The sequence below is a fragment of the Hevea brasiliensis genome, chromosome 11 (assembly GCF_030052815.1).
Source record: "Hevea brasiliensis isolate MT/VB/25A 57/8 chromosome 11, ASM3005281v1, whole genome shotgun sequence".
In the NCBI taxonomy this organism is placed as follows: domain Eukaryota; kingdom Viridiplantae; phylum Streptophyta; class Magnoliopsida; order Malpighiales; family Euphorbiaceae; genus Hevea; species Hevea brasiliensis.
This window is the reverse complement of record NC_079503.1, coordinates 44,692,040-44,714,619: the sequence shown is the minus strand read 5'-3', so window position 1 is coordinate 44,714,619 and position 22,580 is coordinate 44,692,040. Positions and strand designations below refer to the sequence as shown.

The window sequence follows — 22,580 nt, the reverse complement described above, 5'->3', positions numbered from 1 at the left end:
TCTCATATAAATAACTTGGGAACAAACATGATTACAATCTTTCTGGATAAGTCATGTCCTTATTGTGAAGTATCCTCGATTGTGAACCTATTTATGATACCTTGTGCTAGAAATACTGTCACTCATATTCTTAACAACTTAAGAATAGAATTTCTAATAAAATATCAATGGACATTTTCTATTACACATAAATATATTATGTAAATGAAAAAGTGAAAATGCCTTTTATTAATAAAAACATGTGCAAGATACACACTAAATGATATGCTCTAGGGCATACTACTAACAGTCCAGAGATTCAATATTGACTCGAACTCATTGGATAAAGACCAGGGGATCGGAAAGCAATCTAACTTTAACGTGAGATCGATTTGTTCTAGAGACAAACCATTGGTGAGTTCAGAAAAGCTACCTGTGATAAGGTCATCGATTGAGAACGGATAACACAAGTTTCAATTTTAAAAGAACCTTGCATTTGAAGGTCGACCAAAATATGGTGTCTACAATTGCCCCTCTTCACATAATTTCTATTAAAGAGAATGAAATTCACTTGCATAGGAATCATGTAAAGATTCAGAACCATATTTTGGGCGGCTGGGATATTAAAACCAAAGGTCGATAGCAAGAAATTTAAATGCTAAAAATTAAAATCAACTTGGATTTTGAACCCAGAGGTTGATGATAAGAAATTAAATGCTGAAAATCAAAATCAACTTGGATCTTGAACCTAGAGGTTGATGACGGAAAATTCAATGCTGAAAATTAAAATCAACTTGGATCTCGAACCCAGAGGATGATAACAGGAAAATAAATGCTGAAAATTAAAATCAACTTGTTGATAACAAAAAAATAAATGTTGAAAATTAAAATCAACTTGGATCTTGAATCTAGAGGTTGATGAAGAGAAATTAAATACTGAAAATTTAAATCTACTTAGATCTCGAACCCAGAGGTTGATAACAGGAAAATAAATTCTAAAAATTAAATTCAACTTGGATCTTGAACCCAGAGGTTGATGACAGGAAAATAAATGCTGAAAATTAAAATCAACTTAGATTTTGAACCCAGAGGTTGATAACGGGAAATTCAGGGCTAAAAATTAAAATCAACTTGGATCTTGAACCCAGAGGTTGATGACAGGAAAATAAATGCTAAAAATTAAAATCAACTTGGATCTTGAATCCAGAGGTTGATGACAGGAATTTAAATTCTGAAAATTAAAATCAACTTGGATCTTGAACTCAGAGGCTGATGACAGGAAATTAAATACTGAAAATTAAAATCAACTTGGATCTTGAATCCAGAGGTTGATAATAGAAAATTACATGCTTAAAATTAAAATTAACTTGGATCTTGAACCCAGAGGTTGATGACAGGAAATTAAATGCTAAAAATTAAAATCAACTTGGATCTTGAACTCAGAGGTTGATGACAGGAATTTAAAATCTGAAAATTAAAATCAACTTGGATCTTGAATCCAGAGGTTGATGACCGGAATTTAAACTCTGAAAATTGAAATCAACTTGGATCTTGTACCCAGAGGTTGATGATGAGAATTTAAACGCTGAAAATTGAAATCAACTTGGATCTTGAACCCAGAGGTTGATGACAGGAAATTAAATGCTGAAAATTAAAATCAACTTAGATCTTGAACCCAGAGGTTGATAACAGGAAAATAAATGCTGAAAATTAAAATCAATTTGGATATTGAGTCTAGAGGTTGATGATGGGAAATTAAATGCTGAAAATTAAAATCAACTTGGATATTAAACCCAGAGGTTGATAACAGGAAATTAAATGCTAAAAATTAAAATCAACTTGTAACTTGAATCCGGAGGTTGATAACAGGAAATTAAATGCTGAAAATTAAAATCAACTTGGATCTTGAATCCAGAGGTTGATGACAGGAAATTAAATGCTGAAAATTAAAATCAACTTGAATCTTGAACTCGGAGGTTGATGACAGGAAATTAAATGCTGAAAATTAAAATCAACTTAGATCTTGAATCCAGAGGTTGATGACAGGAAATTAAATGCTGAAAATTAAAATCTACTTGGATCTTGAAGCCAAAGGTTGATAACAGGAAATTAAATACTAAAAATTAAAATAAACTTGGATCTTGAACCCAGTGGTTGATGACAGGAATTTAAATGCTAAAAATTAAAATTAACTTGGATCTTGAACCCAAAGGTTGATGACAGGAATTTAAACGCTGAAAATTAAAATCAAGTTGAATCTTGAACCCAGAGGTTGATGACAAGAAATTAAATACTGAAAATTGAAATCAACTTGGATCTTGAACCCAGAGGTTGATGACAGGAAATTAAATTCTAAAAATTAAAATCAACTTGGATCTTGAACTCAGAGGTTAATGATAGGAATTTAAACGCTGAAAATTAAAATCAACTTGGATCTTGAATCCGGAGGTTCGTGGCAGGAATTTAAACGCTGAAAATTAAAATTAACTTGAATCTTGAATCCGAAGGTTGATGACAGGAAATTAAACGGTGAAAATTAAAATCAACTTGGATCTTGAATCCAGAGGTTGATGACAGGAATTTAAACGCTGAAAATTGAAATCAACTTGGATCTTGTACCTAGAGGTTGATTACGTGAATTTAAATGCTGAAAATTGAAATCAACTTGAATCTTGAACCCAGAGGTTGATGACAGGAAATTAAATGCTGAAAATTAAAATCAACTTGGATCTTGAACCCAGAGGTTGATAACAGGAAAATAAATGCTGAAAATTAAAATCAATTTGGATATTGAGTCCAGAGGTTGATGATGGGAAATTAAATGCTGAAATTAAAATCAACTTGGATATTGAACCCAGAGGTTGATAACAGGAAATTAAATTCTGAAAATTAAAATCAACTTGGATCTTGAATCCAGAGGTTGATGACAGGAAATTAAATGTTGAAAATTAAAATCAACTTAAATCGTGAACTCGGAGGTTGATAATAGGAAATTAAATGCTGAAAATTAAAATCAACTTAGATCTTGAATCCAGAGGTTGATGACAGGAAATTAAATGCTGAAATTTAAAATCTACTAGATCTTAAAGCCAAAGGTTGATAACAGGAAACTAAATACTAAAAATTAAAATAAACTTGGATCTTGAACCCAGTGGTTGATGACAGGAATTTAAGCGCTAAAAATTAAAATCAACTTGGATCTTGAACCCAGAGGTTGATGACAGGAAATTAAATGCTGAAAATTAAAATTAACTTGGATCTTGAACCCAGAGGTTGATGACAAAATATGAAATGCTGAAAATTAAAATCAACTTGGATTTTGAACCCAGGGGTTGATAACAGGAAAATAAATGCTGAAAATTAAAATCAACTTGGATATTGAATTCAGAGGTTGACAATAGGAAATTAAATTATGAAAATTAAAATCAACTTGGATCTTGAACTCAGAGGTTGATGACAGGAAATTAAATACTGAAAATTAAAATCAACTTGGATCTTGAACCCAGAGGTTGATGATAGAAAATTAAATGCTTAAAATTAAAATCAACTTGGATCTTGAACCCAGAAATTGATGACAGGAAATTAAATGCTAAAAATTAAAATCAACTTAGATCTTGAACTCAGAGGTTGATGACAGAAATTTGAAAGATGAAAATTAAAATCAACTTGGATCTTGAATCCAGAGGTTCATGACAGGAATTTAAATGCTGAAAATTAAAATCAACTTGAAACTTGAATCCAGAGGTTGATGACAGGAAATTAAATGCTGAAAATTAAAATCAACTTGGATCTTGAATCCAGAGGTTGATGACAGGAATTTAAACGCTGAAAATTGAAATCAACTTGGATCTTGATCCCAGTGGTTGATGATGAGAATTTAAACGCTGAAAATTGAAATCAACTTGGATCTTGAACCTAAAGGTTGAGGACAGGAAAATAAATGTTGAAAATTACAATCAACTTAGATCTTGAACCCAGGGTTGATAACAGGAAATTAAATGCTGAAAATTAAAATCAATTTGGATCTTGAACCCAGAGGTTGATGACGGGAAATGAAATGCTGAAAATTAAAATCAACTTGGAAATTGAACCCAGAGGTTGATAACAGGAAAATAAATGCTGAAAATTAAAATCAACTTGGATCTTGAATTCTGAGGTTGATGACAGGAAATTAAATTGTGAAAATTAAAATCAACTTGGATCTTGAACCCAGAGATTGATGACAGGAAATTAAATACTGAAAATTAAAATCAACTTGGATCTTGAACCCAGAGGTTGATGATAGAAAATTAAATGCTTAAAATTAAAATCAACTTGGATCTTGAACCTAGAGGTTGATGACAGGAAATTAAATGCTAAAAATTAAATTCAACTTGGATCTTGAACTCAGAGGTTGATGACAGGAATTTAAACGCTGAAAATTAAAATCAACTTGGATCTTGAATCCAGAGGTTCGTGACAGGAATTTAAATGCTGAAAATTAAAATCAACTTGAAACTTGAATCCAGAGGTTGATGACAGGAAATTAAATGCTGAAAATTAAAATCAACTTGGATCTTGAATCCCGAGGTTGATGACAGGAATTTAAACTCTGAAAATTGAAATCAACTTGGATCTTGAACCCAGAGGTTGATGATGAGAATTTAAACGCTGAAAATTGAAATCAACTTGGATCTTGAACCCAAAGGTTGATGACAGGAAATTAAATGCTGAAAATTAAAATCAACTTAGATCTTGAACCCGGAGGTTGATAACAGGAAAATAAATGCTGAAAATTAAAATCAATTTGGATATTGAGTCCAGAGATTGATGATGGGAATTTAAATGCTGAAAATTAAAATCAACTTGGATATTGAACCCAGAGGTTGATAACAGGAAATTAAATGCTAAAAATTAAAATCAACTTGGATCTTGAATCCAGAGGTTGATGACAGGAAATTAAATGCTGAAAATTAAAATCAACTTGAATCTTAAACTCGGAGGTTGATGACAGGAAATTAAATGCTGAAAATTAAAATCAACTTAGATCTTGAGTCCAGAGGTTGATGACAGGAAATTAAATGCTGAAAATTAAAATCTACTTGGATCTTGAAGCCAAAGGTTGATAACAGGAAATTAAATACTAAAAATTAAAATAAACTTGGATCTTGAACCCTGTGGTTGATGACAGGAATTTAAACGCTAAAAATTAAAATCAACTTGGATCTTGAACCCAGAGGTTGATGACAGGAAATTAAACGCTGAAAATTAAAATCAAGTTGAATCTTGAACCCAGAGGTTGATGACAGGAAATTAAATACTGAAAATTAAAATCAACTTGGATCTTGAACCCAGAGGTTGATGATAGAAAATTAAATGCTTAAAATTAAAATCAACTTGGATCTTGAACCCAGAGGTTGATGACAGGAAATTAAATGCTAAAAATTAAAATCAACTTGGATCTTGAACTCATAGGTTGATGACAGGAATTTAAACGCTGAAAATTAAAATCAACTTGGATATTGAATCCCGAGGTTCGTGGCAGGAATTTAAACGCTGAAAAATTGAAATCAACTTGAATCTTGAATCCGGAGGTTGATGACAGGAAATTAAACGCTGAAAATTAAAATCAACTTGGATCTTGAATCCAAAGGTTGATGACAGGAATTTAAACGCTGAAAATTGAAATCAACTTGGATCTTGTACCCAGAGGTTGATGACGAGAATTTAAACACTGAAAATTGAAATCAATTTGGATCTTGAACCCAGAGGTTGATGATAGGAAATTAAATGCTGAAAATTAAAATCAACTTAGATCTTGAACCCAGAGGTTGATAACAGGAAAATAAATGGTGAAAATTAAAATCAATTTGGATATTGAGTCCAGAGGTTGATGATGAGAAATTAAATGCTGAAAATTAAAATCAACTTGGATATTGAACCCAGAGGTTGATAACAGGAAATTAAATGCTGAAAATTAAAATCAACTTGGATCTTGAATCCAGAGGTTGATGACAGGAAATTAAATGCGGAAAATTAAAATCAACTTGAATCGTGAACTCGGAGGTTGATAACAGGAAATTAAATGCTGAAAATTAAAATCAACTTAGATCTTGAATCCAGAGGTTGATGACAGGAAATTAAATGCTGAAAATTAAAATCTACTTGGATCTTGAAGCCAAAGGTTGATAAAAAGAAACTAAATACTAAAAATTAAAATAAACTTGGATCTTGAACCCAGTGATTGATGACAGGAATTTAAACGCTAAAAATTAAAATCAACTTGGATCTTGAACCCAGAGGTTGATGACAGGAATTTAAACGCTGAAAATTAAAATCAAGTTGAATCTTGAACCCAGAGGTTGATGACGGGAATTTAAATGCTAAAAATTATAATTAACTTGAATCTTGAACCCAGAGATTGATGATGGGAAATTAAACGCTGAAAATTAAAATCAACTTGAATCATGAACCAAGAGGTTGATAACGGGAAATTAAACGCTGAAAATTAAAATCAACATGGATCTTGAATCTAGAGGTTGATGATAGGAATTTAAACGCTGAAAATTGAAATCAACTTGGATCTTAAATCCAGAGGTTGATGACAAAAAATTAAACGCTGAAAATTAAAATCAACTTGGATTTTGAACCTAGAGGTTGATGACGAGAAATTAAATGCTGAAAATTAAAATCAATTTAAATCTAACTTAGACAACTATCGTAAATAAATTTTGCGTTTATACCTCAAATGCTCATAAAGCAAATCTGATGCTTGGTGTTATTGTGACACCTCTCACCTAACTACAATGTAGCCGAGCAAGGCGTGCTACAGTCGGTGCCGGAGCACCCTATCTTATCTTACTTTATTCCTTTAATAATTTTGTTCTCGTTATATTTTAATATCAATTATTTTTCGACGGAGAAACTAACAGAGTTTCTCCTATTTTATTATCATTTGGTGTATTTCAATATTTACCTATTTTAAAGTCTCAATAATATTTTCCATACAATAATTCATCCATACTCATATCATCATTTCAAAAATCATTATGTAATTCAAATCCATACTCATTTGTACAAATTCATTCATGATTATTACATATATCAAAATTCTCAATTTCATTAGTTTACATAATTTGCAAACTAATTGCATAAATTCATAATTTACATCAGGTGCATATTACATATAATTTCCTAATTTTCATTACAATGCACAAATTACATAATATGACTAATGTGAGCACTATCTACATGCATTGCTGAGGAGGTGACAACCTTATACACTTCTTACACTTCTACAGATCCAGACTCCAAAATCTCAGTCTGCAGTCTACTGGGTTCTCTGGCCAAATCTTTAGTACCTACGCATTGCAAACAGTGACGCGCTAAGCATAAAGTTTAGTGGTGCCAATAATACAAGAAAATATAATATACAAATAAAAATAATAATTTCTTAGTTATTGTGCTTATAAGAATAATAAATAATTTCCAAATTTTTGTTTTGTTTAAGGCTAATTAAATCTTATGATATTAACTCTTCCTATCATGTTATTTATCGATCTCATAATGATTTTAAGCCTCATGTATCTATTTATCTTCATTTTCTGACCCTTAAGAATATTTATTTTTATTGGAATCATTCTTATTTCTTAACTTAATATTTCATCAATTTGTTACCTTTAAACTTAATTTTATTTTTATTAATACTTTTCCATGCCTAAGTAACCTATACAAATTAATAGGATTGGATAAACGGGTAAACTAGCACTGGGTACCAGGAATCTCGAGCCGTTACACCATCGGTCACAATGTGTCTCCTGGTGTGCAGACAGAATGACTAATAGGCCATAAAAGCAATAAGGCATAAAGCCAAGTATAACATCATAATTAGTATAGCCATAAGCTATCATATCACAGAATGGCATGATGCCATGTGCAGTACTACTAACAAAACCCTATTGGCATGCCAACCTATCCAAACCAATCACACTAGGCCTACTAGGGCATTTAACACTTTTAATTTATGTAATTCTTTGAAATTGAAATTTTATGGCTACTATTCATTTTATTATTCAACTAAAATGTTGACTTTTTCATAGACAATAGGTATATTGGTTCTAATATCACCAACTTACCACATTTTGCATTCTAAAGTTGTTGGCATTGGTTGTCGATTCCATTTCAAAGCTTAGGATTGGTTATTTAAAATTTTAAGATTTCATATACTTGGTCTACTATTCCATCGATAAATTTTTCAGAGAGAATTTGGCAATATTGTCTTCATGAAAGTTGTTCCTTTATGTGTCTTCTTTAACTTCCTTTTTGAATCACTCCATTTGGAGTTTTCTAGCTCAAGATATGCCACTTTGAGCAAGGCTAGCCAGAATGGTATCTACCCAGAAATTCTGGGCAGAATACCATTCTGCCAGATTTGGTAGTTTAATTTTGGCCAATAATTTCATTTGGTTAAGTCCAGAATTAGATTTTGTGTTCAACATAAAAGTTGTTCTAAATTGTCTAAGCATTTCATTGACATAAATTTCAGGTCAATTAGACCTTTCTACACTGAGTTATGACTAAATGAATGAACACTGTTCATTTGGTCATTTTGCCCAGGCAGAATGTATGTTACTCGGATTTGGTCAATTTTTAGGGCATCCTAAGTTTGGTTTCTGGATAGGGTTTCTCCATCAAAGTTGTGCCATTATGTGTTTAATTTCATGTCCAATTGGCCTTGGACCAATTGAACCTACAAAAGTCAAGTTATAGCTGTCCAACCTTGCTGGACTCCCATCCAGACATACAGGGTACATTGGACAGCATACCTAACCTAATTCCCATGGTACAAATCACTTCACTTCCTAATCATACATAGCTAAATGGTCACTAATTGACCATTAGAACTTCCTTTCACCAGTACATGAGCAAATCTCAAATTTGTGCCCCAAACCCTAACTCCAATTTCCAAAATCAACTCTCATGTAAATTCATACCAACCAAGGTTATCAATCATATATATATCCTTATCTAAGCTGGTATTCAAGTTTTAATTCAACAAAACACATCAATTCCTCCTCTTATGGTTGCTGCCCAAATTTTACCTCTCACTTTTATACATGATTTCTTTCAATCTCTTAATCATTTGCTCATATTTAAGCTAACTTTCAAGGAATAAACAAGATTTAAAGGTTAATATGCACTAACCTCCATTTAAGAAATTCTCAAGCTTACCAAATCCACTTTTTCCTCTCCCTTTTGCTTCAAATCTCTTAGGCAAGCTCTAGAATTAAGTTTTTGTTTTGGGGATTCGGGTTTTTATGGACACTTATCAAGGGAAGTAAGCTTGAAAAATGAAGAAAATGGAGGCGAGAAAAACAAATCCCAGCCATGGAAGGAAAGAAATGAAGAAGCATATTTTTGGGTGGTTTTTTATCCTCTTTTATGTGTTTTAAATATATTTGTTGAATGGTGATTGGAGGGTAGAATTTAAATGACATCATCATGATGTCATAATTCTAATTTTCTTCATTTTTCTTTTTTTTTTCTTTTCTACTCATTTTCAATTAAATTTTTAGCAATATTTATTCATATTTTATGTCATAATAATTATTTACTTAACTGGACAAGTTGGCCAAAAATCATCTCTGAAGACGAAATGACCAAAATGCCCTCCGTTTGGCTTATTTAGCTAAAATTATCTGTACCAATCTAAAAATTTTTCTAAGTATTTTCTTAGCATTCTAATGCCATCAAAACCTCAATGATTCTTCTCTAGAGTCTCAAAAATTATTTTATGAATTTTCTCCCGAGTTTAGGCCTTCTAGCTGCAAAAATCGTAACTTTCCACTAGGTTACCCATCGCTAGGGCACTAGCTCATTTAACTTCCCATTGTATTTTATTTTTAAAATTTTTCCTAAATTTTTCTTATTTTTATTTGAGTTATTTATGATTCCTCACTCTAGTCTTAATATTTTTCCAGATGTTCTAGCTGTCCAAACCGATACCAGTCACCAGAACAGTAGAATGTACGGAATTGCTACAGTAAGGGTGTTACAGTTATCACAAACGAAGTTTACTTAATAAGATCCTAAAGAAAAATGATTGATGGAAAAGGTCAGGACAATTTACGAGGCTTAGCCCATGATTTTCTCCAACATCCCTTTTTGGCTTCTACTTCTTACTGTTCTTGACTAAATGTGCCCCTTTTGGGTTTTCACTCCTTGTTTTTTTTTTTTTTTTTTTTTTGACTCCCTTTCTCAGGGCGTCCTTTCGAATTTTCACCCTTCGCTCATTTTGTAGAAAGCACCTTTTCAGGTTTTCGCCTCCTTTCCCTCATTTTGCTAAGAGCATCCTTTCGGGTTTTCACTCTTACCCCTTTTTTTTTTTGTAGCATCTTTAGAGGTTTCTGCTTCTTATACGCACCAGCTGCTCAATGATTATTTGCCCCCCTGTAAATCTCAAAGTAAAGTATATAAAGTTACTCGTGTTTCAATTCTTCTTATATAAAAAGCTCTTAATAAATTAATAGCGCATAAACCAAAGTGGATAAAACATGCACAAATTTATTCGTGGTGGAAGAAGATAATTATACTATGGTTTTTCAATAAAAAGTATGAGGGTACAACTTTATGGAAAAGGATACAAGGATAAATCTCACAAATGCCCTTAGTTAACTTTGAAGTCTCGCAATTGCCATCATTTCATGTGACCTTCCGCAAAGTGTGCTATGCATTTTACCATCCCCAGATCCTGGAATCCTTTTTGTTTCTTTGTCATCTTTGGCTAGAATTGCCCTTTTGGGTTTTCACTCCTGGCTTCCCCTCTTCTTTTTTTTTTTTTTTTTGACTTCCTTTTTCAGAGCATCCTTTTAGATTTTCACCCTTCGCTCATTTTGCAGAAAGCGCATTTTCAGGTTTTCGCCTTCTTTCCCTAATTTTGCTAAGAACGCCCTTTCGGGTTTTCATTCTTACCTTTTTTTTTATCTTTTTTTTATGCATAATATCTTTCAACGGCATCCGAATTCACCAACCTCAGTAATTTTTCCCCATCCATATGAGTTAAGATGAGTGCACCACAAAAAAATGCCTTTTTAACAATATAAGGCCCTTCATTAGTTGGTGACCATTTACCCTGGGGATCACTCTGATTTGGGAGGATCTTTCTTAGAACTAGATCTCCTGATTTGAATTCGCATGGGTGTACATTCTTATCGAATGCTCTGGCCATCCTCCTTTGGTACAGCTGACTGTGGCATATCGCCGTTAGTCTTTTCTCATCCATCAAATCCAACTGGTCTAACCTTGATTGAACCCATTCTGTCTCATCTAGTTCTGCCTCTTTTAGAATCCTTAAAGAAGGAATTTCTACCTCAATTGGCAGGACAGCTTCCATCCCATAGACCAGCGAATATGGTAGTTGATGTTCATACCGTAGTTTGGTAGGCATGAAGTTCAAAGGGAAGCATGTCATGCCAATCTTTATAAGTGACTGTCATCTTTCCAATTAACCACTTCAGATTTTTATTGGCCACTTCTATAGCTCCATTCATCTGGGGTAGATATGGCAATGAATTGAGATGTCGCATCTTGTATTGATCGCACAACTTCTGAACCTTTAGACCATTCCGATTCTTAGCATTATCGGTGACAAACTCCCCCGGAAAACCATATCGACAAATAATATTATTTTTAAAGAACTTCAGAAAGGTATTCTGAGTGATGTGAGCATATGAAGTAGCTTTCAACCATTTAGTGAAGTAGTTGATGGCTACTAAAATGAATCTGTGCCCATTGGATGCTTTTGGATTAATCAGACCAATCACATCAATACCCCACATTGCAAACGGCTATGGTGAGGCGAGATTGTAGAGCTGATGAGGTGGGACATTTATCTGGTTAGAATAAACTTGGCATTTGTGACACTTTCGGAAATACTCAATGCAATCCTTCTCCAAGGTGGTGCAAAAGTAACCCCACCTTAAGATTTGCTTTGCCATCATATACTCATTGCTATGAGTAGCGCAGTTCCCCTCGTGAGTTTCGAATAGAATTCTTCTTGCTTCTTTGGCATTTACGTACCTCAATAATTCACTATTGGAGCTTCTTTTGTATAAGACTTCTCCGCTAGGGAAGTATCCCATTGCTAATCTTCTGACCATTCTCCTTTCATTCTTGCTTGCCCCAAGAGGATATTCCCTATTTTTGATGTAAACCTGGACATCATGACACCAGGGTTTGCCATTTGTTTCTTCTTCGATCATAAAGCAGTATGCTGGCTCGCTTCTTGTTTTGATTTGCAATAACTGCGTTATTTGCCCTTCTTCCATCTGAGTCATTACTACTAGGGTAGCTAAGACATCAGCAAATTGGTTCTTGTCCCGACTCAAGTGAGTGAAAGAGATCTCCTCAAATTCCTTGATTAGTTCGTGGAGATATTTTTGATATGGGATCAGTTTCGGGTCTTTAGTCTGCCATTCTCCTTTAACTTGGTGAATGATCAAAGTTGAATACCCATACACCTTTAATTTCTTTATCTTCATTTCAATGACTGCTTGTAAGCCACTCACATAGGCTTCATACTCTGCTACGTTGGTTGTGTAACCAAACCTTAGCTTAATGGCTATTGGAAAATGTCTCCCATCTAGGGAAACAAGTACTACTCCAATCCCATTACCAGTTAAATTGATGGCTCCATCAAAATACATTTCTCACACGTCATTTAGGCATTCAGCATCATTGCTCACTGTGTTAATATATTCGTATGGGAATTCAAAATCTAGGGCTTCATAATCATTGATTGGATTCTCAGCCAGGAGGTCAGCTATCACACTCCCTTTCACTGCCTTTCTTATCATATACACTAGATGTGAGCATATGAAGTAGCTTCCACCCATTTAGTGAAGTAGTTGATGGCTACTAAAATGAATCTGTGCCCATTGGATGCTTTTGGATTAATCATACCAATCACATCAATACCCCACATTGCAAACGGCTATGGTGAGGCGAGATTGTAGAGCTGATGAGGTGGGACATTTATCTGGTTAGAATAAACTTGGCATTTGTGACACTTTTGGAAATACTCAATGCAATCCTTCTCCAAGGTGGTCCAAAAGTAACCCCGCCTTAAGATTTGCTTTGCCATCATATACCCATTGCTATGAGTAGCGCAGTTCCCCTCGTGAGTTTCGAATAGAATTCTTCTTGCTTCTTTGGCATTTACGTACCTCAACAATTCACCATTGGAGCTTCTTTTGTATAAGACTTCTCCGCTAGGGAAGTATCCCATTGCTAATCTTCTGACCATTCTCCTTTCATTCTTGCTTGCCCCAGGAGGATATTCCCTATTTTTGATGTAAACCTGGACATCATAACACCAGGGTTTGCCATTTGTTTCTTCTTCGATCATAAAACAGTATGCCGGCTCGCTTCTTGCTTTGATTTGCAATAACTACGTTATTTGCCCTTCCTCCATCTGAGTCATTACTACTAGGGTAGCTAAGACATCAGCAAAATTGTTCTTGTCCTGACTCAAGTGAGTGAAAGAGATCTCCTCAAATTCCTTGATTAGTTCGTGGAGATATTTTTGATATGGGATCAGTTTCGGGTCTTTAGTCTGCCATTCTCCTTTAACTTGGTGAATGATCAAAGCTAAATACCCATACACCTCTAATTTCTTTATCTTCATTTCAATGACTGCTTGTAAACCACTCACGTAGGCTTCATACTCTGCTACGTTGGCTGTGTAACCAAACCTTAGCTTAATGGCTATTGGAAAATGTCTCCCATCTGGGGAAACAAGTACTACTCCAATCTCATTACCAGTTAAATTGACGGCTCCATCAAAATGCATTTCTCACACGTCATTTAGGCATTCAGCATCATTGCTCACTGTGTTAATATATTCGTATGGCAATTCAAAATCTAGGGCTTCATAATCATTGATTGGGTTCTCAGCCAGGAGGTCAGCTATCACACTCCCTTTCACTGCCTTTTTTATCATATACACTATGTCGTACTAAGAAAGTATGACTTGCCATTTTACTAATCTATCAGGTACGAAAAGGCTTTGAAATACATACTTGATGGGATCCATCTTGGAGATAAGCCATGTCTTATGATTCAACATGTAATGTTTGAGCTGATTCGCTGTCCAAGCCAACGCACAACAAGTCTTTTCCAGGGATGAGTATCTTGACTCGCAGTCATTGAATTTCTTGCTCAAATAGTAAATAGCTCTTTCTTTCCTCCCAGTATCATCATGCTGTCCTAGAACACAACCCATCGAGCTCTGCTGAACTGCCATATACAGAATTAATTGCCTACCCGTCACTGGAGGAACAAGCATTGGCGGATTTAACAAGTACTGCTTAATACTTTCGAAAGCCTTTCGATAAGCTTGGTCCCATTTGGCAGTATTATTCTTTCTAAGTAACTTGAAAATGGGTTTAGCCTTGGCGGTGAGGTTAGAGATGAATCTGAGATGTAGTTCAACTTCCCCAGGAAACTATGCACATCCCTTTCCATTTTTGGGGAGGGCATTTCTCAGATGGCTCAAATTTTATTCGGATCTACCTCTATTCCCTTCTCACTTATTATAAATCCCAACAGCTTTCCTGATTTTGCTCCAAACACACATTTAGCCAGGTTCAACTTTAGCTTATATTTCCTGAGCCTTTCGAACACTTTTCTTAATACCTGTACATGGCTTTCAGTCCCCCTTAATTTAATGATCATGTCATCCTGTAACATCCCCACTGCATGTATTCTGTACGTTCTATTGCTTCAATGGCCAAATAATAGTCCAGGCAAGTCAGGATGTCTGGAACTACACTTTGGTGATAGTGAACAGACATATAATGATGAAATAAATAAAAAGAAAATACAAGAAAAATAAAAAAAAATGAAAGAGAGAATAAAACTAAGTTAAATGAGCCGGCACCGCAGCAATGGGTGACCGCACTGAGAAGGCCGTTGCCGACCCTATGACCGCGGGGAACTCTCAAAATTTAATTTTGAGACGTAAGTAAAGGTATATTGAAATATAATTGACACTAGAATTATCAAAGAAAAACGCAAAATCGAGAAACAGACAAAAATCGGTGTTACCGAAAAATCGAGAATATAACCCGAAGTGGGGCATTTTGGTCATTTGACACCAAAAGCTGCCTTTGGACCTCAATTTCCATTAAGAATAAATGATATTGCACTTAGAAAATGTCATGAAAAATTAAAATAGGATGCAATGTATAAATAGTAAAAGAATGGAGCTAAATGAGCAAATAAGGAAACTTTAACTAATTAAACATTAAAAAGAACATAGTGCTCCACTAACTTGGATATTGGGACACTTATCTAAGCCTTGAGACAGCAGATAGCACTCATTATCATCTTTTTCTTCATCCCACTTCACCTTGCCAAAATGAAGTTCACCATGGAAATCACCATGGCCGCCCCACATGCAACCTCCATGGGTGCATGATCAAGCCACCATTTCTACTTAGTTCCTTCATTAAAGCTTCCCTACTTACCTTAGGGAAGATATTGGCAACAAGAAAAATAAGATTTGGTGAAGTTTTGATAAGCTTCAAAAGTGGTAAGTGTCCAAAACCTCTCCCTTACTTTATTAAACCTTGTGTTTAGGTTGAGGTGAGTATTTTGGTGAAGAGAAATGAAGAAAATCTTGAGAAATGAAATGGTCCATTTTCGGCAGCAATGATTATGTGTTGTATATGAGTTTTTCTTACCTCTAATGGATAGAAATTATGGTTGATTAACTCAAATGGAGGATGTAGTAAGTTAAAATCTAAGTATGTGCATGTAGTGCTTGAATTAAGGGTGTGAAATGGAACCTTAATGCTTTGGGCAAACTGCCATGTTTGAAGTGTATGTGTAATATTGACATTGAGATATGTTAAATTTTGGTGGAAGTGAATGTTGAGCTTAATGGTGAATTGTGTGCATTGAGCACTTGAATGTTCTACCCAAAATTGTTGCTAGAATTGTGTGCAATATATATATGGAAGTGTCATTGATTGAATATTGAAGTAATGAGGAGGAGAAGGAATATCAAATTGGAAGTATATGTGCTTTGTGCAGGTTGTGTATTGAAGGCAGTACCTAAATTAGGTCATAAGTGCCAAACTATGAACCCAATTGGTATGAGGCCAATGGAAAGTGAAACTAGACACCAAATAGGCCAAATTTCATGTAGAAATGTTGCCAAAATTCTGCCTAGAAACTGACCTTCAAAATGACCAAATCCGGAATAGCAACCTTGCAACCCAAATTTTTGACCATATGAACAGTAATCATTAGGATGACCATAACTCACTCAAAATAGGTCCAATTGACCTAAATTTTTTTCCCATGGATAGTTTAGATATAGAGCTAAATTTCTTATGAAGACACCAAAGCCCAGAAATGACCAGAACCAAGTCAAATAGCTTGCACAAGTTCGGGTGCCAAAACTGCCAGGACTAAAAGTGACCAAAAATTGACTAAATTTTGCACTAAATGTGTAATCTGTCCAGCTTTAGTAAATTGACCATATCTTGGTCTATATAACTTAGAATGACCTGAAATTTTGCCCTGCATGTAATAAGACATAGAGCTACAATTTTGCTTCTTTGACCAGAAGCTAAAAACTAAGAGAAATAGGACTTTAAGCTAGACCAATCTAGCACACCAAAAATTGAGAATTTGACATTTACATACAATGATGCTTGAAGTACTTTGGCAATGAATGCCAACTTGTAAAAATGGTAAATTGCACTATATTGGCAGCATATTGAATTACAATATGTGACATGTTGATGCTAGAAACCACTTATCCATAGTGCCTAAAAAGGTCAACATATGCATTGACTTATGAATTACATAATAGTTAGTAAACTCTAAAAATTGAAGAATTAAACAATTAATTTATAATGTGCCCTAGTTTGCCTAGTTGACTAGTTTGGATAGGTTGGCATGAAAATAAGATTCTGACAACTGTTCTGTAAATGGCTTCATGCCATATTGTGTTTTTACGATTTATTATGCCGCACTGTGACTTTAATAGCCTACGGCTATACATATTATATATTTATTATTGGCTTATTGCCAGATTGACTATATGGCTTTTTAGCTACATTGTTTGCACACCGGGAGACACTTTGTGACCGATGGTGTGACGGCCTAAGGTACTAGGTACCCGTGCCAGTATATCCGTTTATCCAGTTTGGTCAGTATATAGGCTACACGGGCAGTAATTCAAGTACTATTAAATTCAAATAGCTAAATCCAGTCTACTGACATATAGCACCACCAAAAATTTGTAAACACTTTATTTACTTTATTTTAGTGTATATTTCTTTACATTTGGCACCACTAAGCAAAATTGCTTAGCGCGTTGCTTTTGTAACGCATAGGTATTGGAGACACAACTGGGGAGCCCAGCAGACCTATGACCGGGTGAGACATCAAATCTGCACAGGAGTCCAGAGTCATCTGCACTGCATTGCATATATGGTAGGACTTAGGATATCATGTATTTTGTACTTTTGTTGTATTTTTGAAATTCGGTCTTGTATTTTGTAATATTATGAAAGCTCTAAAGTTTATAATATCTTATACATATTAAATAACATAGAGATTTTCTGAATATAGTTAAATTATTATAGACTGTATTATGGAACTGTTTAATGACTGTAAAAGTCTATTGACTTTACTGAGAAATAGACACTGTGAAATATTTGATATTTTAATCTTATCATATTAAACTGTTTTAAACAGGTTTGGAAGGACAATTTGTCCGAAATACAGACGGCACCTTGCCAAATTTTTATTACCAATCTTGAAAAATTGATTTTATCAAAGTATGAAAATAGTATCAGCATGATATGAATATTACATAAAAGACTTCTTAAAATCAAATTGAGCTTAGGAAATGAAATAATCATAGACTAGGTGTTCTGGCACGCCGTGTTGCACGCCTTGCTCAGCTATACTGTAGACGGGAGAGGGGTGTTACACATCCACATAAACTTCTACTCTTTATCCATCATGTCTTGAAATAACGTGACCAAGGCACGCTGGTAAATGGCCCCTACGTTCTTTAGGCCAAAAGGCATCACTATTAATAATATGCCCTAGAGCATATCATTTAGTATGTATCTTGTACATGTTTTATTAATAAAAAGGCAATTTCACTTTTCCGTTTACATAATATATTTATGTGTAATAGAAAAGGTGCATTGATATTTTGTTAGAAATTCTATTCTTAAGTTGTTAAAAATATGAGTGAAGTATTTCTAGCACAAAGTATCATAAATTGGTTCACAATCAAGGATACTTCACAATAAGGACATGACTTATCCAGAAAGATTGTAATCATGTTTTTTCCCAAGTTATATATATGAGATGTAAATAAGATGGAATGGTGAGTCTCATGCCATATAACAAACATGATAGGCACTTATGCATGATAAGTAGGCCGAACCAGTGACACTTGTGATAAGCACATGGAGTTTACTCTTGTCAACGCATTATCATAAATCATATCAGTGCATATAATCTTTAGACCTGAGATAAAATAGTTATCTTGTATATTTGTGGTTTGAGTTTGATACTGCTTTCATATTTATACTGTGTATGGGTATATGGGTATGTGTTGGCTCTTACCAGTTATATATGGAGATAAGTGTTGATCAAGATGGAATCTGTTACCCTAAGTAAATAGGGATAAAATCCTACATTCATTTAATTGTTCTTGATGTTTCAAGTTCCTGGCCAGAACAGATAGATTTAACCAGAAAAGAGTTTCTAATGAGAAAATCTTTTTAATTAAGAATTGAAATTAAAAAGGACATATATTCATAGCAAATGGGGTTTGACATAAACCGTGACTCCAGCTCGAATTGGGATTTTGTAGCAGAGAGATTCTAATGCATGGTAACATATGATTATAGGTTCATTTAAGGCATTCCTTATTACTGATTGGTTGGCCATGGCATGCTATGCTAGGTGTTAACCATGGTCTATGAGGTGCCTAAAATGATTTAGAGAAATCATTTATGGTAAGAAAAAAGTTCTAATGATATTAAGAGTTGATATCATATCTCATTGTCACTTAGTGATGAGCCTAGTGAGTCACACACATACACAAGTAATCACCAAGTTAAATGTGATTTAATTAATTAGTTAAAGAGTTTAATTGATTAATTAAATAGGTTTAGTTTGCAATTAGATTGCAAAGTCTCTAGCACGGCTTGAAAGCAAATCTAGGTTATTAGATGTATAGTATAAGTTAAATTTATACTTAAAGTGTTTAAATATGAATTTAATTATGAGAAATTAATTAATAGATATTAATTAATTAATTTATATTTGATATAAATTAATTAGAAGAGGAGAAATAATTATTTTAGGCTAAGAACTCAAAATTACAACACAAAGGTAATTTGGTCATTTCACAGGGTGACATGTGACACCATGAGATAGTGACACATGGCATCATGGTTTGTTATTTGTCTTCCTATCATGCATGATGATCAAAGTCAAGATTAAACTTAGCTTTGACACTTGGCTTAATGTGATTAGGTCAATTAAAATTAAGATGCAATCAGAAGATGGCATCTGGCAAGGGTTTTAAATGATGACCTAATTATAAAAGGGAAAGAATGAAAGAATAAAACACACTTTCTGATTTTTCTAAAGAGGTGCCACCACCCAAAAGCTCTCCTCTCTTCTTCTTCTTCTTCTTCTTCTCTCATCAATTCAAAGAGAATTGCCCATATTCTCTTGAATTAAAATTGCTAGAGATTGTTTCTAGTGTCCTGTATACATCTACAACCACTCTTAAAGGAAAATCCCTAATTTCTAATTGGTTGGCAAGGCTTGAGAAGCTGGTTTAGGGTCTACCCTGTAACATCCTCAATTTCATAGTCCATACGTCCTACCGTTCCGATGGCTAATGCCTACCCTAGAAAGTCAGAATGCCTGGAACTATACTTAATTGACAGTGAGGAAGCATAAAATAATGAAATATGTGATGAGAAAAATTAAGGAAAAATAAAAGAGATAAGATGTGATTAAGTTAAGTGAGCCAAACTCGTAGCGATGGGTGACCACACCGAGAAGTTACGGCGAGGACCGTTGACTAGCCCAGGACCGCGGGGAACTCGAGGAAATATTTTCGGGACCTAATTAAAGGTCTACTGAGGTGTAATTGATATTGAAAATGTCAAAGAAAATTTAGTAAATTAGTACAAATAAAAAACAAAAATTAAAGAAATAGGCGGTATAAGGAGTAAATCGGTAGTACCGAAAAATCCAAAATACAATCTGAAGAGGGGCATTTTGGTCATTTGACACCTAAAGTTGACTTTTGACCTCAATGTCCATTAAAAATAAGTGGTATTACACTTTGAAAATGTTATGAAAAATAAAAATGTGGTACATTATTTAAATAGTGAAAGAAATGAAGCAAATGTGCAAATTATGGAACTTTAACTAAATAAATAATTAATTTATGGTTAGTGCTCCACTAAGTGGGATTAGTGGACATATAAAACCAAGTGGACAACATGCAAATTCACTTTCTTCCTCAATTTTTGTCACTTTGCCGAATTGCTTTCTCAAGTTCTTCCATGGCCAAATGTTCTTCCAAGCTTCCTCCATGGCCATGCATGTATAAGCTCAAATCTACCATGATTCAAGCCATATTTCTTCAAACTCCCTTCATTAAAAGTGGTCCTCACACCATGGGCTATATGTGGCAGCAAAAAAGAGAGGAAATTCTATGGATTTGTGAAGCTCAAGTTGAGGTTAGTGCTTAATCTTTCCATTTTCCTTCAATAATCCTTGTGTTGAGCTTTGGGTAAGTTGAATTGCGAAGAAAAATTGAGGAAATGATTGAGTATTGGTGAACCTTAGTTTTGGTAACCATGAAAATGCATGATTAGTGACTTATTCTTATATTTAATGGATGGGAATTAAGGTTGATTAACTCAAATGGAAGTTGTATTAGGTTAATATTCAAGTATGTGCATGTCAGCACTTGATTTAAGGGTTAGAAATGGGACCTTGATACTTTGGCAAACTGCCATGTTTGGCAACCTATACTATCATGAATTTGTGTGTGAATATGAAGTTTATTAATAAAATATAATAGTGTTAAATTGTGTGCAACATGTGTAGTTGATTGTGAAAGATGAGAAATTGGTTGAGATTGATTGTGAAATTGAAGAAGTGGTTGAGAAAAATTATTGGATGTGTTTTTTCCAGGTATTTGAAGAACTGTTTTCTCAAAATACAGACGAAACTCTGCCAAAATTTTTATAAAATTTGCAAAAAAATAAAATGGGCTAAAAATTTTAACTAGTTTCCAACTTTAATTAAATGTTTTAATACCTATTAGAAAATGCTCACCACTTAACAAAAGTAAGAAAATTGTTTTAAAATCCCTTGTAGGGTACCTAATGTGTTATCGGTAGGTGAAGTTCGGTAGTTCATTAGGTATTCTACGGGATCATGTTATGCCTTACTGAGGGATAAGGTGTGACATGTTTTAGTGGTATCAGAGCAAAATTTTTTAAGTATGTTTTAACTTGAGAATTTGTGTCTTTCCTTGTTAAGTACAACTGCTCAATGTCCATATTTGTTACATATAGTGCATTACATCATGAATATGAATTAACGGAGGGAAATCTCCTTGTGTTATTTATTCAGGAGATACCCTAACTTCAGACTGAAATGGAAGAAGAAGGATGGCACTCCCCGATTATGCATTGACTATCGACAGTTGAATAAGGTGATAATAAAGAACAGATACCCATTGCCCCGTATTGATGACTTATTTGATCAATTGAGGGGTGCAGCTGTGTTCTCCAAAATTGACCTGAGATCAGATTATTATCAACTGAAAGTACAAGAGTAGAGTATTCCTAAAACTGCCATCAGAACTCGTTATTGCCATTATGAGTTCTTGGTTATGCCATTCGGGTTAACTAATGCTCCGGCTGCTTTTATGGATCTGATGAACACTACCTTCAAACCATACCTCGACCAGTTTGTTGTGGTATTCATAAATGATATATTGTTATTCGAGGAGTGCAGAAGAGCATGATAGACATCTGCGGATTATACTGCAGACTTTGAGCGAGAAACAACTATATGCTAAATTGTCGAAATGTGAATTTTGGCTGAAAGAAATATCTTTCTTGGGGCATGTAGTATCAGTAGAGGGCATCAAGGTAGATCCAAGTAAGATTGAAGCTGTCCTTAATTGAAGGGCACCCAAAAAGAATTGAATTTGAGACAGAGGAGATGGTTAGAGTTGATAAAAGACTATGATTGTCTGATAGACTATCAGCTAGGGAAAGCTAATGTGGTGGTTGACGCCTTAAGTCGTAAGACTATGGCAAGTCTACGGGTTACTCCTTTGTCTATGGTACATGAGTTGAGATCATTATATGCCAGCTTAGAGATTAATGATGAGGGGCAGACAACAGTTGCATGGCATGTACAGCCAGTGTTGATTAATCAGATCAAAATGGCTGCTCAAAATGATGAAAGGTATCAAAAGCTATTGGAAGAAGTCAGGCGGGGTAAGAAACCAGAATTCTCAATAAGAGATGATGGTC

The 22,580-nt window shown here is 34.3% G+C and overlaps 1 protein-coding gene across 1 annotated transcript; it reads right to left on the bottom strand.

Annotated features, from left to right (window-relative positions):
- Window positions 1-12,665: 12,665 nt before the first annotated feature.
- On the bottom strand, window positions 12,666-13,807 carry LOC131170243 (uncharacterized). The gene is made up of 3 exons (XM_058129308.1): window positions 13,410-13,807; window positions 13,182-13,298; window positions 12,666-12,804 (listed from the first exon to the last, which is right to left on the bottom strand). The coding sequence occupies exons 1-3, from the start codon at window positions 13,805-13,807 to the stop codon at window positions 12,666-12,668; spliced, it is 654 nt and encodes a 217-aa protein (XP_057985291.1).
- Window positions 13,808-22,580: the final 8,773 nt, after the last annotated feature.

Coding starts and splice junctions, on each gene's coding strand:
- LOC131170243 (XM_058129308.1), bottom strand. CDS start 13,807: ATGCATTTTGATGGAGCCGTCAATTTAACTGGTAATGAGATTGGAGTA. Junction 13,299..13,409: donor ATGGAGGAAGGGCAAATAAC/GTAGTTATTGCA, acceptor CATCAAAAATAG/GGAATATCCTCCTGGGGCAA. Junction 12,805..13,181: donor TCCAATGGTGAATTGTTGAG/GTACGTAAATGC, acceptor GTATATGATAAG/AAAGGCAGTGAAAGGGAGTG.